Source organism: Lissotriton helveticus, chromosome 8 (assembly GCF_964261635.1).
Source record: "Lissotriton helveticus chromosome 8, aLisHel1.1, whole genome shotgun sequence".
Taxonomy (NCBI): domain Eukaryota; kingdom Metazoa; phylum Chordata; class Amphibia; order Caudata; family Salamandridae; genus Lissotriton; species Lissotriton helveticus.
Window position 1 is genome coordinate 1,631,556,885 of NC_136069.1, and position 16,519 is coordinate 1,631,573,403.

The 16,519-nt window shown below is 51.0% G+C and overlaps 1 protein-coding gene across 1 annotated transcript in view; it reads left to right on the top strand.

The window, feature by feature from the left end:
- Positions 1-890: 890 nt before the first annotated feature.
- CCKBR (cholecystokinin B receptor) overlaps positions 891-16,519 on the top strand; it is a 332,174-nt gene continuing 316,545 nt past the window's right edge. Inside the window, exon 1 of the mRNA XM_078658711.1 lies at positions 891-1,781. Coding sequence (XP_078514837.1) covers positions 1,598-1,781 — 184 coding nt within the window. The 5' untranslated portion in view covers positions 891-1,597. The remainder of the gene's footprint in view (positions 1,782-16,519) is intronic.

Consider the following 16,519-nt stretch of genomic DNA (forward strand, 5'->3'; position numbering starts at 1 on the left):
ATAAAACATTTGTTGTAATGATAGGTGTTGTAACGTGTGCGTTGTAAACGATGTTTCCCTAAATCCAAGAATATTTTGATTAAAAATATAGAACTATGTCTTGCCTGGGGCTCCAGAGAGAGGCAGAGGTGGAGGCAGCAGAGAGAAGGTGAGAGGGGGGGGGAAGATAGATGCGAGATGGAAAGCTCACATTCCCATGGGACCCACTGGGATGTTGGGGCCCTGGGCAGTTGCTCCCTTTGCCATCTCTTAAAGTGTCTCTGGCTGAAAAGAAGCAAAAAAGGAAGCCTGCCTTCCGCCTGAGATGTTTACACAGGGTATCCCACAGTATTATGTGCCATTTTTAGCACTGTACTTAACAGGTGTTTTCAATTCCATAATCCACTCTTCTACCTAAGAAAGATGAACGGTTGAGTGTACCCTGCCGCAAAAGAAGCCTTTAGGTTGTACGAAAACGTCCCAGCACACTGTATATAAATCACTGCATCGTATTAATCACAAATTGGGGAGTATTCCAAGAATCCTGTGATCGTCTGCTCGGCTTCCACAATTATTCGACAAAGCATGTGTTTACCAGCTTGCCTCTGCGAGGCAGTACAGCAGATGTGCATGCAGAGCTATTTATACCTTTATGGCTATTGCCTCCTGAATGCAAAGTAAACTGTGAGCTAAATAAATAAAGGAACAAAAGCGGAGCCCCGTAAGGAGCTCTCTGGAAGAAGGAAAAACAAGCGCTGAATCAAGTCTCAAGTGAGCTGGGCTAATGGGGCAGTGGTTAAGAGCTGCCATCCCGCCGGCCGCCGGCAGAGGGCGCGCTGCGCCTGCGGATCAAGCGCCTCTTCCTCCATCGCCCGTGTGTGCTGGAATACAGAGCCCTGCCTTGCACCTGCACACACTGCACACGCAGACAGACGGACAGGACGCAGGCAGCTGGACAGTGGACCCCCTGGCCAGCGCATCCCCACCGCCAGTGCATCTCTGTGGGCTCAGAGACAGGACCAGAGGAGGCAGCCAGGGACCACCTCAGCCTGGGTAGCTGCTCTCAGCATCCCTCCATGGGTGTGCCTGCCACATAAAAGTGACACCCCACAGTGTGCAGAATTCTTTCTGACAGCCGCAGCATATTTTTCCCCCAAAAGCAGAAGAATTTGTGTTTTTTCTTGTTTTTTTGAAACTCTTTTAAAAGTAGTTTTCTGCTGTGCTTTGGCCCCGTAGTGTAGACGTGGTTCCCTTCAGCTTTTGGGGTCCCCTGTTCTCTGTATTTTATTTTGTGGAAACTGATCTGAAGGACTGGAGGAAAGCAGAGCCAGGGGCAGCGGGGGACCAGCCCCGGGAGTCGTGAAGCCAGGCAGCGCCAGCCATTCAAATGATTAAAGTTTGCTTAAATTAAAAGCGAAAAATGCAGAGAATAAAAAAGACATGTTGCCGTCGCGAGCCGTGAAAGCACTTTGAAGCCTCGGACTGGATTAACTCTCTCTTCCTCCCTCGAGCTGGCCGGAGGGAGCAGCGCCCGCCCCAGACAATATCTTCATTATTTTAATTCCTCTTGGTTTTGAACTTATTGTTGAGAACCTGTGGTCTTTGAGAAGAGAGAGCCATGGAGTTCCTGAGGATAGGGGAGAACTCGAGCTCCCTGCTGAGGCTGGGGGAAAACAACAGCGCCCTGATGGACCTGCTGTGTCGTCAGGGCGCTATGCCGCCCGCCAGCTACAGCGGCAATGCTAGCGCCTGGAACCTGACCTGTGAGCAGCTCCTGCGGAAGAGGAACATGGCACCGAAAGGTAAGGCTTGGAGAGCGCTTTTATGTGAATGTGTACAGTTTATAGTGCCAAATGATTGCTTTTGGTTCACTTCGTAGCGCCTTGGAACAGCGCAGACGAGTATCTGTACCACTCTACCTTTTGAGGAGGTAGTGGCGGGGATACGTTGCCGAGTTTGAGAAAGAGAACGTGGGCTCTCTACTCCCGGCGCCTGTAACTGCCCATAACATAGTGATCCTGGGCGAATCACTCCGTTTTCCTCTTTTCTTGTTCACAAAAGCCGACAGCGCTTAGAAATCTGCCAGGCAGTGTGAAGAACTATGTAAAACATACGGGAGAGATCAGTCCGTTCAGGCTGGAGGAGCAGGAGGTAGCTGCAGTGTGTTATGTTTATCTGTATAGTGCCTTCTACCGCCAGTAAGGCTTCGAAACACTTTCTTAACGTGATCGCCGTTTTCATGCTATTAACGGATTAAAAAAAACTATGTTGCCCCGGCCTAGCTATAAAGCAGCGGGTGTTGTATAAGGGAATGAATGGCGGGGTGTAAAAGCAGAAAACGCATTATTTTAGTGATTTCATTTTGAGTCGTGCTATGGTGCAAAGTTCTCACTCACTCACTCACTCACACACACACTCACTCACTCACTCACACACACACTCACTCACTCACTCACTCACACACACACTCGCTCACTCACTCACACACACACTCACTCACTCACTCACACACACACTCACTCACTCACTCACTCACACACACACTCGCTCACTCACTCACGCACGCACTCACTCACTCACTCACTCTCACACACACTCACGCACTCACTTACTCACTCGCTCGCTCACTCACGCACGCACTCACTCACTCACTCACACACACACTCACTCACGCACTCACTTACTCACTCACACAGACACTCACTCACTCACTCACACAGACACTCACTCACGCACTCACTTACTCACTCACTCACTCACACACACACTCACTCAATCACTCACACACACTCACCCACTCACTCCTGCCAGCCCTTCAATCTTAAAGGGGTAAGGTGCCAGGGTGCTTGGAGTAGTCCAACAGTGGTCAGGGGATCAGGGGAAGTGACCCCAAAAGAAGGGGTCACTCAGGGGAGTGTGCTCAGGAGAGACCCCATGCAGTGGGCTTCCAGGGTGTCAAGCTTCGCGCCCTGGCTGACGTTGCCGGTTGCCCGGGGACCAGGGAGACTGGAATTCTGCGATTCTGCGGTGCTTTCCACATAACCCGGGCTCGTGTCGGGTGTAGACGGCGTCTACACACTATTTTCACAGAAATCTGCTGCACTTGTCCCGGTTTCAATTTCTGACACCGGGGCTCTCTCAGCAGCGCCTGCACGGTGTCTGCTTTTGTTCCGAGCGCCCCCTGCAGGTGGGGGGCTGATCAGATGCAAGCTGCACCCACACTTGTTGGCGCCTCTTGGCTGAGAGCAAGGTGAGCAGTGCTTAATTTGAGCAGGTGCTTTCCGATGCTCAGAACCGGCACCTAATCCTTAGCACCGGTGCCCATAGCACCAGTTAAGGACACACTCATTGGAAGGCAGGTGATTTTTCACAGAATCACAGGAAGTTGAGCCCCGCTGAGACTCGAACCCGGTTCTCCGGCTCCAAAATCAGCAGCTGGGGCCATTAGGCCAAGTCCCCTCCAGAATAATAAGTTCCAGGACTCTAGGCAGGAGGCAGTTTGACTCAGCACGTTTCTCCTGATAGCGCTGCCTCATGAGGAGAGCCCCTGCACTTTCAATTTTACAAATTAACCACTGATGGTGAGCCTCACACCTGGCTGCAATGGAGGGGAATCAAAGGCTCACATCTTGGGCCACAGGTATGAACATATCTTCCCATAGACACAGAGTGGGTAAAACCCTTCCATACACCTGGCCCGCGTCACTTCACAGGCACTCGAGAGACACATGCTTTGGACCTTGTTCAGTCCCTGTGTAGAAGAGATATGTATACATGCACTGGAAGAACGTCAGATGTGTTGGCCGCCCCAATACTTACACACAATAACAATTTAAATACCACAATGGTGTTTTATTTCTTTTATAGCGCTTCAGCACTCCAGTAGTGCAAAGCACTATAAAGCAAAAGAGACAAAGTAGTGGTATTTAAATTGGTATTTATCTGCGTGTGATGTTAAGCGGTCCGACACCCTGCTTGGGGATGAGTAGTGCATCTAATAATCCCAGTGTAGGGCGTCACAGCGCTTTACATCACACGTACAGATTATACATTGACAATAAATCATGTGTGTGTACATCAATATAAAAGATGCGGTACATAAGACAGGGTTACAAGGTGTCAGAGCCACGTGTCTTTCACAGCTCACTCTGCTATATTAGAAGAATTACAGTGTGTGAACTCCAAGTAATAAAAGGATTACTGTCTTAAAAGCTGTAACCCCATTTACATGAAATAAACATCTGTCATATGCGTGTTGCATATTGTGCTGTGCGAGAGATATATTAACCCTCTATGCTACTTTGATTTAAAACTAGGGCTAGAAAAACTGAGATCTCTCCAGAAAATACACTGTCCTCCAATTTTATTTTACCCTTATTGTTATTCCCTGAGATTTAGCTGACACAGAAAGCTCTATGCAGCAGGTGCCTTAACCCCATAAGAGATTTAAAAATCATTCATTGTTAAGCAGAACAGATTTACTGCCACGTTTCTCCTTGTTGCCAATTTCTTTGTGGCAGGGTTTAAAAAGCATAAATGTATAAGTTGAGGCGCAGATTTCGTGTCTGGATTTCGTGTCTAGGTTGCACCAATATTTTGGTACAACTTTAATGCAAAATCTAATTTCCTAATTATTGTAATGCCCTAAAAATGTACTCATGATCGACCTGCTAAACATATGTGAAGCCTTATGATCTGATGTCACTGTGAGGTCATTAGGTGTGATGCCACTTCCTGTGATGCCATTTGTGATGTCATGCACAGTGATGTCACTTCCTGTGAGGTCATTGGTTGTGATGCCACTTCCTGTGATGCCATATGTGGTCATGCCCAGTGATGCCACTTCCTGTGATGTCACCCACAGTGACATCACTTCCTGTGATGTCACAGTGTAATGTCAGGAGCGGCGATGTCACACCCAATCTGCCTAACTTGGTGAGTCCCCGCTTCTTTTTTCAGGACTTGAGCCCTGCGCATAACTATGGATTAGCCGGATTTGAAGCATAAACCATCATCTTCTGCATAGTTTACAGATTTACGAACAATAGTGTGCCTTTTCTTGGCGCTTAATTTGGTCCACCTCGCCGCATAACTTGGTCCGTCCCTGCCACATCATTTCAGTGGCCCCGGCTGGGACCCACAGGGAGTGTGATATGGATGTCATTTTGGGAGCACCTCTCACCCAGGGGGGGTGTGAGCGGGCACACACCCGCTGTGCACCAGCACTCGTCTCTTCCGAGAGACACTGATGCTTATAGATCTTTATCTGGTGAGCGTCTCCACAGCCGTCTGCACCTGTGACTCTCACAGTGCACTGAAGGTGGATGAAGCCAGGCGGCAGCACTGGCGGGGGGTGGGGAGGGGGCCACCGAGGGTGCAGTACTATAGATGGAGCAAGCAGCGCACAGGAGAGACCCCCGGCCTCTCACACACCCCCCATCAGGGCTCGTCGAGCCCGCCACCCGCCGGCACTGGACCCCGATGTCTGGGAGTCTCGGACGGACCCTGCCTGGCCCTTAATAGAGTCCGGAGCGCGTGTGGCGGGGACTCCCCTCGGTCCCCTCCACACCCAAGTGTACAGGCACACCTCTGCTGCGTTTAACGCTGGGCAGTACTGCTTCAAGGCACTACACGATGAGGGTGGGGGCAGTCCGAGGGATAACTGCGGCGCAGCCCCCAGAATCACCCTCTGCTCAGGGCACCCCTTGTCATAGATGGGGAAGAACCCAAGGGTTCAAACGAAGGCACCCCTCTACCGCAGTGGCACTGAGGGGGCACACTCCACAGCGCCAAGAGGCCCCTCTGGTGTAGTGGCATGTTTTCTAATTGAAGGGGCTCGCCACACTGCCCCAAGGCACCCCCTGCTTCCGGGGCGCCTCTTCTAGTAGAGGGGGCACATCTCACAGGCCCAATAGGCGCTCTCTGCCGCGGGGGGCACCGCTTCAGGAGTATGGTACACCCCCCACATCCCCAGACGCACCCTCAGCTGCAGGGGCGCCTCCTTTGGTAGGGGGTGGGGGGCACACCCCACAGCTCTCCCAGGCCCCCTCGGCTGCAGTGGAGCCTCTGGTCATAGAGGGGGGTACAATCATCAGCTCGTACAGCCATCTTCTGCTGCCGCCCCCCCTTCTCCTACACGGCTCTTATCCCAGAGGGACCCCGGTGCACCCCGGCTCCGTTCTGTTTCAGGGGACCCCCGAGCACCGCGCCCAGCCCGTAGATGCAGCCAGCAGCCCTCCGGCGAACGGGCATCTTTTATTAATAGAAGGCAGACACTTTATCCATCCCCCGCCCCCGCGCGCACACACATGTCGGATGCACTGCACATGACTCTAGAGCGCGCCCAGCTGCGCTCTATTCGGCCCCTCTACTTCCAGGCGCTAGCGCTGCGGTGCAACAGAGGCGGCACCGCAAATACATTGTACGGGAGCCGACCTGGCCTCTCGCTGCTCTTCTGTACCGCCCGGTACCCATGCCGCGGGAGGGCAGCCGTAAATGGACCCCCCTCGCTCACAGCCCCCCAAGACGGCCAAGGAAAACGAGCCCTGTGACTGTCAGTGCTGCTGGCGCCCTGAAACATAGCAATTACCAGACCAGACTTCAATGGGCTCTGGGGCCCGGTGCCACTGCACCTGCTGCAACAAAACGAACGCTACCAACGCTACCCCCCCACCCCCCCACTTCTTGTGGAGAAATGCGACCCATGGATTAATTTCCCGATTTAGCAACGAGTCTCAGGTGCTCATCTCAACCTCCCTAGTTGTGTGACCCTGGGCAGAGTCACGCTGTCTTCCTGGACCATTGTTCTCTCAGCATTACCCCCCCCCCCCCCACCCGCCCCCCGTAACAAACACCTCTCTGCTGCTATGTGGGTGTCGAGCAGTAGTGCAGACCGTGCCCACACCCACAAGCCTCTTTAGTTTTTAGAAGTAGCTGGTTTCCATTAATTACAAACAACATAGCGCACCTCGTGTTTTTAACACTTTACACGAAAGCGCCTAACAAAACTGCTACTGTCCCAGTGGATGGTTGAATGTATTTGTACAGCGCATCGGTGCAGAGAAAGTCGCCTCAAGGCGCTTTCTGCTTGGAAGAGCAGGTCACCGAGCTGTTTAGAATTAGCAGTGGGTGCGAACTTTTCCTTCTGAGGGGGGCAGGTCTTGGGGTGGGGTTCACAGGAGCTTAGGCTGAGTTTAGGAGGCCCCAAGTTGAATGCGAAGGCTACGAATTCTGCTGCAATCCGGTGCTTGTCTCTTCCGCCCCCAAAACCTTCAGACCCCCCCCTCCCCAACGCACCCCCTTTATTTTATGGGGCATCATACATCCCTCTGGTGAGAGGTCGGAGCATTGCCCGACGAAAATACCCAGCTACAAGTAGCGCCCCAAAGCTCCAGGGTGAGTCTCTGAAACCAGGGGAGACCGTGAGTGTGTGTGTGTGTGTGTGTGGGGGGGGGGGGGGGCACTCACGCTCATTATCACCCCGATAGCTGCACACACATACTCAGTTTACAGGCCTGACCCGCAGATCACTGCATGCGTTCACCTCACTGAGCCATCCTGAGATATTACATGCAATGAATGTAGTGGGAGCTCATTTACATAGTCAGCGGATGTCCTGGGCATCTGACCCGGCTCTCCTGGACCTGCGTTGGGCATCCTTCTTGCACCGCCAGATATAAAAGATCTGAATCGCCACTACACTGGTCTTATCAGCACGAGCGTTGGAAGGGTTAAACGCTTTCTATAAATGTACTCGACCTGAAAATCAACAAGCCCCCCCTCCCCCACACACACACACACACACCTCTCCGAAGCTGACAACGCCGCTACAGATCTGAAGGCTCAAGAATGTGTTCTACTGGTACTATAGCATACATGCCAATATACCCGATTCAGGCGGGAGAACCCCGATTTTCAACCAAAAAATGGCTTCATTTTAGCTGTCTCCCGCCTGAAATTGCATTTTCTGCAATAGGAGTCAATGGGGAAATTACATTCTCCCAATGTCTATTGTAAAATCTCCCACTTCCCTGCCCTAAAATGTTGCCATGTCTGCAATAGCACACTGAAGACTCGGGTGCCAAGTAAGCGCTAGAGAGTTCACAATCTGGTTAACATGCATCATCCCTCCTGCGGAGGACGGAAGGGGGGGGGGGGGGTGGTTCGGGTCGAGGAATAACAGAGGGGGCGGAATGTGCAACAACGCAATGATACTATAGCACCCTGAAGACTCGGGTGCCAAGTAAGCGCTAGAGAGTTCACAATCTGGGACCGCTTTAAGGAGCATCATCCCCCCTACGGGGCAGGGGCCAGGGGGTCAGGGTCGAGGAATAACAGAAGGGGCGGAGTGTGCAACAAAGCAATCATACTATAGCACCCTGAAGACTCGGGTGCCAAGTAAGCGCTAGAGAGTTCACAATCTGGGACCACTTTAAGGTGCATCATCTCTCCTGCGGAGGACGGAAGGGGGGTGGTCCGGGTCAAGGAATAACAGAGGGGGCGGAGTGTGCAACAGAGCAGTGATACTATACCACACTGAAGACTCGTGCGCTTAGTAAGCGCTAGAGAGTTCACAATCCGGGACCTTCTTAAACTATGGTCAGATCACCCCTCCTACAGACCACGACGAGGGGTGCTGGGGGGGGGGGCGTGTCTGGGTCAAAGAATAAGAGGGAGATCGGAGGGGGGAGAGGGGCGGGGGCAAGGTAAAGATATCTAGTGAACGGTGGTAACGAGAGGACAGAATAAACAGAACAAAAACGCGGAGAGTGAGAAAGATGAGGGTAATAGAGAAAGTACACCCAAACATGGGCGTCCTTTAACGTCATCACGATCCTCCGACATGATGTGTGCCAGGTGGGGCACAAGAAACACTTGGGCGCAGGAGAAGCCATGGGGGCCGGAAGCAGGCCGCATATGATCTCATACACCATAGGGTTGTTGTGCCACAGCCATCTCTTTCTTTTGTGGCACCCCAAAATCCATACCCACCTTGGTTCCTAAAATTAACCCCTAGCATCCCAAAACCCATACCCACCCTGTACCCTAAAATTACCCCTGGCCCCCCAAAACTCCTACCCGCCCTGAACCCTAAAAGTACGCCCCTGGCACCCCAAAACCCATACCCACCCTAAACCCTGAAATGACCCCCTAGCACCCCAAAACCCATACCCACCCTGAACCCTAAAATTATCCCTGCCCCCAAAACTCATACCCGCACTGAACCCTAAAATGACCCCACTGGCGTCCATTATCCATACCTGCACTGACCCCTAAACTTGTCCCCCTGGCACCCCAAAACCCATACCCACCCTGAACCCTAAAAGTACACCCCTGGCACCCCAAAACCCATACCCACCCTAAACCCTGAAATGACCCCCTAGCACCCCAAAACCCATACCCACCCTGAACCCTAAAATTATCCCTGCCCCCAAAACTCATACCCGCACTGAACCCTAAAATGACCCCACTGGCGTCCATTATCCATACCTGCACTGACCCCTAAACTTGTCCCCCTGGCACCCCAAAACCCATACCCACCCTGAACCCTAAAATTACCCCCCTGGCACCCCAAAACCCATACCAGCCCTGAACCCTAAATTGACCCCCTAGCACCCCAAAACCCATACCCACCATGAACCCTAAAATTACACCTGCCCCCAAAACTCATACCCGCACTGAACCTTAAAATGACCCCCCTGGGACCCATAACCCATACCCGCCCTGTCCTCTAAAATTGTCCCCCTGGCACCCCAAAACCCATACCCACCCTGAACCCTAAAATTACCCCCTGGCACCCCAAAACCCATACTAGCCCTGAACCCTAAAATGACCCCCTAGCACCCCAAAACCCATACCCACCCTGAACCCTAAAATTATCCCTGCCCCCAAAACTCATACCCGCACTGAACCCTAAAATGACCCCCCTGGGACCCATAACCCATACCCGCCCTGTCCCCTAAAACTGTCCCCCTGGCACCTCAAACCAATACCCACCCTGAACCCTAAAATTACTCCCCTGGCACCCCAAACCCATACCAGCCCTGAACCCTAAAAGGACCCCCCTGGTACTCCAAAACCCATGCCCACCATGAACCCTAAAATTATCTCTCCGGCACTCCAATACCTAACCCACCCTGAACCTTAAAATGACTCCCTGGCACCCTAAAACCCACACCCACCCTGAACCTTAAAATTACCCCTGCCCTCCAAAACTCATACCCGCCCTGAACCCTAAAATTACCCCCCCCCCCGGCACCCATAACCCATACCCGCCCTGACCCCTAAAATTGTCCTTCTGGCACCCCAAAACCCATACCCACCATGAACTCTAAAATTACCCCCCTAGTACCCCAAAACCCATACCAGCCCTGAACCCTATAATTATCCCCTGGCACCCCAATCCCTAACCCACCCTGAAACTTAAAATTACTCCCTGGCCCCCTAAAGCCCACACCCACCCTGAACCCTAAAGTTACCCCTTGGCACCCCAAAAGCTGAACTTTACATTCTGATTGTGTATCACGCTGTCTCCTGCTCAGGAGGATCTGCTGGTCCGGTTCTGCTCGCCCTGGTCCGGTTCTGCTCGCCCTTCTCTGGCGCTGCACTGAAGGAGCGAGATAGTTGAGAGAAACAGAGAGGCTAGCATGTGGAATGACGAAAGGCGAGAGAGAGAGAAAGTGAGAGAGAGCGAATGAGAGAGAGTGAGAGAGAGAGAGACAGAGAGAGAGAGAAAGAGAGTGAAAGATAGAGACTGAGAGAAAGAAAGAGAGAGAGAGAGAGAGACAGAGAGAGAAAGAGAGAGAGAGAGAGAGACAGAGAGAGAAAGAGAGAGAGAGAGCAAATGAGAGAGAGAGAGAGAGAGAGAGAGAGAGAGACAGAGAGAGAAAGAGAGAGAGAGAGAGCAAATGAGAGAGAGAGAGAGAGAACGAGGCTCACATGTGATGATGGAGTGGGGCAGAGAGATGGGATAGAATGAGAGAAAAATATGTCAATGAAAGTAAGGCGAGTGAAGAGTGACAAAAGAGGTGGACAGAAAGAGAATGTATACAACTGGGAGCTCTGGAATAAGGGATGTAAGGGGAGGAAGAGATCAGAGGGAGACATAAATACTTCGGGGAAACATGAGAAGAAAGGAAGAGTGGAGAAGGAAGAGAGAAAAACTGAGGAGCACCAGGGAAAGTGTGACATAAAAATTAGAATAAATTGAAAGAAAGATCAGGGAAAGAGTGAGAAGGAGTTGAAGAGAAAATGGAGGGCCTAAGAAGAATGTGGAGAGAGAGGTGAAGGGGCGAGAGGCAGACTTTACTTACTTAGACTACATGCTGCCCCCCACGACCCCGCACGAGTGTCCTGTGGATGTAAACGCCAGGAGATGCAGCTGTTAAGGGAGGTAGTATTGTATTGTATTGCAACATTTATACAGCGCTTACTATCCTGATATGGCACGTTGAAGCACTTGTTTCCCTGAGTAGCACGCTACACCGTGCAGGGTATATGTGTTTGGAAGGTCGTTGTCTTTATCATATGTGGGAATTGTTTCCATGTCATGTGCGTGGTTAGAGTGCTATGGGACGTAGTGCTTAGCAGTGTGATGAATTGTGTGAGCGATAAGTGTAAAGTTAGTATTTTTTTCAGTACAGCAGCATCTGTTGGAATAAGACATAATACAGAGATCTGCCGGGACAGACTCTGTTAACATCGTCCCATTTCTGATTGTCATTGTGAGACGTCAAGAAGTCGTCACAGTATGTAGCTTGTCGGGATCTACCGTGATGGGCTGAATGACAGCCTTTCATTGGCCAGCAGAACGTGGCGGATCTCTTCGGTTAGTCTCTGCCTGTTCATCTGGTGATGGGTGGTTTAATGCTGTGGACTGGTGCAGCACTGGGTGATGGACGTGATCCGATGCAGTTCTGTCTTGTGTGAGTGTCAAGCAGTATAAAGGTGTTATCATGCAGCCTCCATGTTTTTTTTTTGCAGAATTTTATATAGCGCGAACTTGACCCGAATCCGAATCGGGTATCAGAGCACTTTGCATAGCACCAGTTATGTTACATGAGGACACATTCATTTTTGTTAGGCACGGGGAGATTACGTGATTTGCCCAGAATCACAGGATGTTTTTAGCGTCATTACCGAGATTCAAACCCAGTTCCCCAGGTCCTAGGTCCAACTCCTCTCCCCAAGAGAGAGAACATTGAACATGTGCTACTGTTCAATCAATCATTCGGGGTACTTATAGAGCGCGGCTAATCACCCATTAGGGTCTCAAGGTGATGAGAGGGTGGGCGGCTGCAGTTCATTCAAAGAGCCGGGTCTGGAGGTCCTTCCTGAATTGAGGCAGTGACGGTGGTTGCCTGACAGGGGACTGTCCGCCCGCTAAGTGTTATGGTATTAGTATGGATCAGGACATTATATATTGTATTGTAATTGCATTTTTATAGTGCTTGCTATTCCTTATGAGGCATTAAAGCACTATACTATATGAACACGCTGCTCTGAAACCAAAGGGATGCGTGTTTTCCAGTGGTTATTCGGATTAGTCGTGTGTTCTTAGGGAAACCATGCTAAGCGTTTACTCCAATTTCTATGTGGTAGGAGCAGTGTGGCTGAAAAATGATGCATTCCCTGAGACCCCACAGACCAGCAGATCCGGGGCGGAGTCAGTCACATTATCCTCCAGACATGCTGCGGGCTGAAAACTGAAACATTCCCTGGAATAACAAGGACCCCCGAGCAGGCAGAGCCCTATGTGAGAGCATTCATCAGGCCAGAGACCCCAAAGACCAGCAGGTCCAGGGCGGAGTCAGTCACGTCATCCTGACATGCTTCCTGCTCTGCCCAGGCCAAAGGACATCTTGGAGGTACTAACATAGGGCCTGTTCAAGCCTAACCCGTGACTGACTCTGCCCCTGCCCAACCTTCAGGGTCTCCCCTGCGGGGAAAGAGCGGTGATGTAGAGTAGCCGTATTGTTGACATACATCCTAGTTGGCTAGAGACTGCTGGTGCCCAGAGGGCAGACGTTCGTGTCGAGGATGCCTGACCACAGTGTTGGCCAGTTTTTGTGAATGAAAGAAACAGTCGCAGCCGGCATCGGCATGACTCGCAGTTGGGGTGTGCGCGGGGCGGTGTGGGGGGGATTGTGCAGGGAGGGGGTCACGTGGGGGAGGTTTAATTTAAGTTTTTTTCAAAAACGTACCTTCACTGGTCCGATCCGGCCCAACATTCTTTGATTCTCAACGATCTTTGATAACAGGCTATCTTTTGGATGTCATGTTAACAAGGTGGTCTCAGCTGCATTCTTCGTGCTGAAGAAGATAAAAAAACTCATGCCATACTTACCAGCTTCCGCAGGAAAAACACTGATTACCACCTTAGTGTTTTCAAAACTGGATTACGAAAATCTCTTTTTCTCAGCACGCATAAATACATCCTGAATAAACTTCAGTCTGTCCAAAATATGGCGCACGGATCCTGCTTAACATTCCCAGGCGACACTCCACTTCAGTAGCCATACGCCACCTTCACTGGCTAAGGGTGGAGAGCAGGATCAAATTCAAAGCTCTCTGCATCGCCTATAAGGCCATTCATCAGACTGGACCGAAGTTCTTAAAGGATGCTTTTCAGGTGTACATTCCTAAAAAGAACTTAAGATCAGCAGCAAGTTGTCTATTGTCTGTACCCCGTACAAGAACGGCTACATGGGGAGACAGACGTTTCCTGGTAGCAACTCCCTTACTGTGGAACTCACTCCCCCTGTACATTAAAACTGCACCAACTCTCATTGTCTTTCGCAAGGCTTTGAAGACTTGGCTTTTTAATCAATAAGTTTGTGTCCTGACTTTTCTGTATCCTAGAGTATCTCACTGCGCCTAGACACCTTAGCGTATTAGTTGCGCACAAAAAATCCCATAAATAAATAAACATTGTCTCTGCTTCTCTGCTCCTTGCAAGAAGCCGGCAGACTCCCCCCCTCCCCCCCTCCCTAGGCCAATAACAATGCTGTAATGGCAGCATTGTGATTGGTCGGGATGGCGCCCAGCCAGGTGCCTATGGGGAGGCTATTTTCTCTATGTAGGCTGCATCCAGCCTACATGGAGAAAATGGCAGAGTGCGCATGACTGGTTTGGTCGGCTCCAGAGGGCTGACCAAACAGTCAGGGCCCACAGCATTGGGTTAGCCACTTCACTCCTGCCCTGTTGCAGGACCGAGCGCCCGCCCCAACCAAACCCTTCTGCTTTCTCGGAGTGCGAGAAAGCAATGGGGTGACGCTCCTCTGCCCACATGAAGGGCCCCCCCTTTAAAGGAATGCATTGTGTGAAACGTTTCGGCCTCATTTCCAGGTAGCGAGGGACTGCACTAGGTGTGCTACTTTCCGTGGAGCCCTTCGATGACAAATGTGAGCCCCTCCAGCCCTTCTTCATTGCTTTTTAATTTGGAAAGCTTCATTGTGACTACCGCTCATGCTAACTATATGTCTTCCAGCTGTGCTGCATCTGTGTGCTTCCAGGCGCTATTAGTTCGCTAATGTGGGGGGCCCGCTGGAATGTCATCAAATATGTTTCCTTGTGAAAAGGAGTCCTTCAGTTGGTAATGTGCAGATTCAATGCTGAGCGCAGTAATATCTAAAGTTTTACACATGTCTTGGGGAAACCCAGACCCCTCCCCAGCCAGTGACAATGAAACCAGGGGAGCACACCTCAGACTCTACGCCTTTTACCCTAGATGTTTCTACCAACAGATGCCAATTGTGTGGGAAGCAGTGTCTCTCCTCCTCACCCCCCCCCCATGCCTCTCTCTGAAAGCTGCTTGGGTGCCTAATGAAATGTGTTCAAATTCCTTTTCACTGCAAAAATCCACAGATTTGACTCTTGGTACACTTTAGGGGCCAAGGAGGCTGCTATTTACCCCGCGAGGCACCGAGGCCATCTAGGCTGGGGCATCTGGAAAGAAGACACGTCATTCCTGCCTCTTCCATGACACAAGGCGTCATCATTGTGTTTACACCAGGTATTTGGCAACTTCTTCAGCAGCCCAAGGACCACTGGTCACGTGGCACTGTGGTTATTTACTTCTTCAACTATAGACTAGGGGTAGGCAGAATTTGCGTAGTCGCACTACGCAAAGCTCCGCAAAACGGTATAAAATCTCAGCTAAAACACAATAGGTCTGCGAGCACGCGGAATTGCTTGTTCTGCGTGTTCGCAATGCTTTTTGCCTGTTTGCGAATGTTGTTTGCGTGCTCCGGGAGAAATATCTCGCGAACACGCATTTTGAAAGCGTGAACAAGCAAAAAATTCAGCGAAGCTGCGGGTCGTGAAATTTTTAGCAATTTTGCATTCTCCGCGGAACGCAAAATCACCCAAATTCTGCAAATTCCGTGAGCGTAACGGAATTTACCGCCCAGGCCTACTATAGACATCATCTCTGCCCAAAAAACGCTGTGCTAATGTCCTTAAACTGGTCTATCTGCATTTCTAGAGCTGCAATCATTGCAAAAAGCACCAAGAATGTGACATTTGTCACCAAATCAGCCTCAAGCTTCTGTGAAGAGAACTAGGGAAGACAGCGGTGACGGTCAAAGATGGCGCCGAAACTTACACTCGCTGCTGAGCCGGTGAACAGATCGACTCCCCTGATTGATGTAGTGTCACTGCCAAAGGACTGAGCCCTTTGGATATTGTAGGTACTGGGGTTTCATCCTTTGCCTTGAGCTCCATTGACAAAGGAGGCGTGTGATGTTTAGCCTTGAGCCTTGACATGACTCGTGTGCGGAGCGCGGAAAATGGCCGCCCATGGGGACATCTCACAGGGTGAACAGTTGTTCACTTAGAAAGACTTATGGCTGATGTGAAGTGAATATCTTTTCAGGCAGGAAGGAGGCAATAGACTGACAGACTGCCCTCAGTTTATCAACCTGCAACCTGGCTCCCCATCCCTCAACGCTGCGTGTTTAAGACTGGCTGCTTGATTTTTGCATCCTTGCACCGTCAAAGCCCCAAATTCATTAACAACTTGATACTAAGGTACACCCCCTCTCGCAACCTGCGACCAGCTCACCTCTTGCTCCTGTCCACCTCCACATTCAAACGGAAACGTCAGGGAGGCTGCAGATTCGCCGCTCTTGCCCCTAGACTGTGGAACTCCTTCCCCTTGGAGATACGGTCATGCACTGACCTTCTGAGTTTTAGGAAATCCCTTAAAACCTGGGGGCATATTACCAAGGGTGGCGATAGGCAATTATCGCCCGTTTAGCGGCCGTTTTCGGCCGCTAAGCAGCGATAATTCTATCGCTCTATTAGCAAGATGTCGCTAACTGATGTTAGCTACAGCTTTTAGGCGATAGCGAGCGGTTTGGGGCCCGCTTTGCATGTTAGCGATATTTATCGCTAATGTCATGCAAAGTGGGTGGACCCAACCTGTTAGCGACCGAAAGTAGTCGCTAATGTCGCTATCGCCTATTAGCAAGGCAGGCGTAGCGATGGAAATATTTCCGCTATCGCCAAAAACCAACGCCTGCTCAGACCAGTTCTTAGC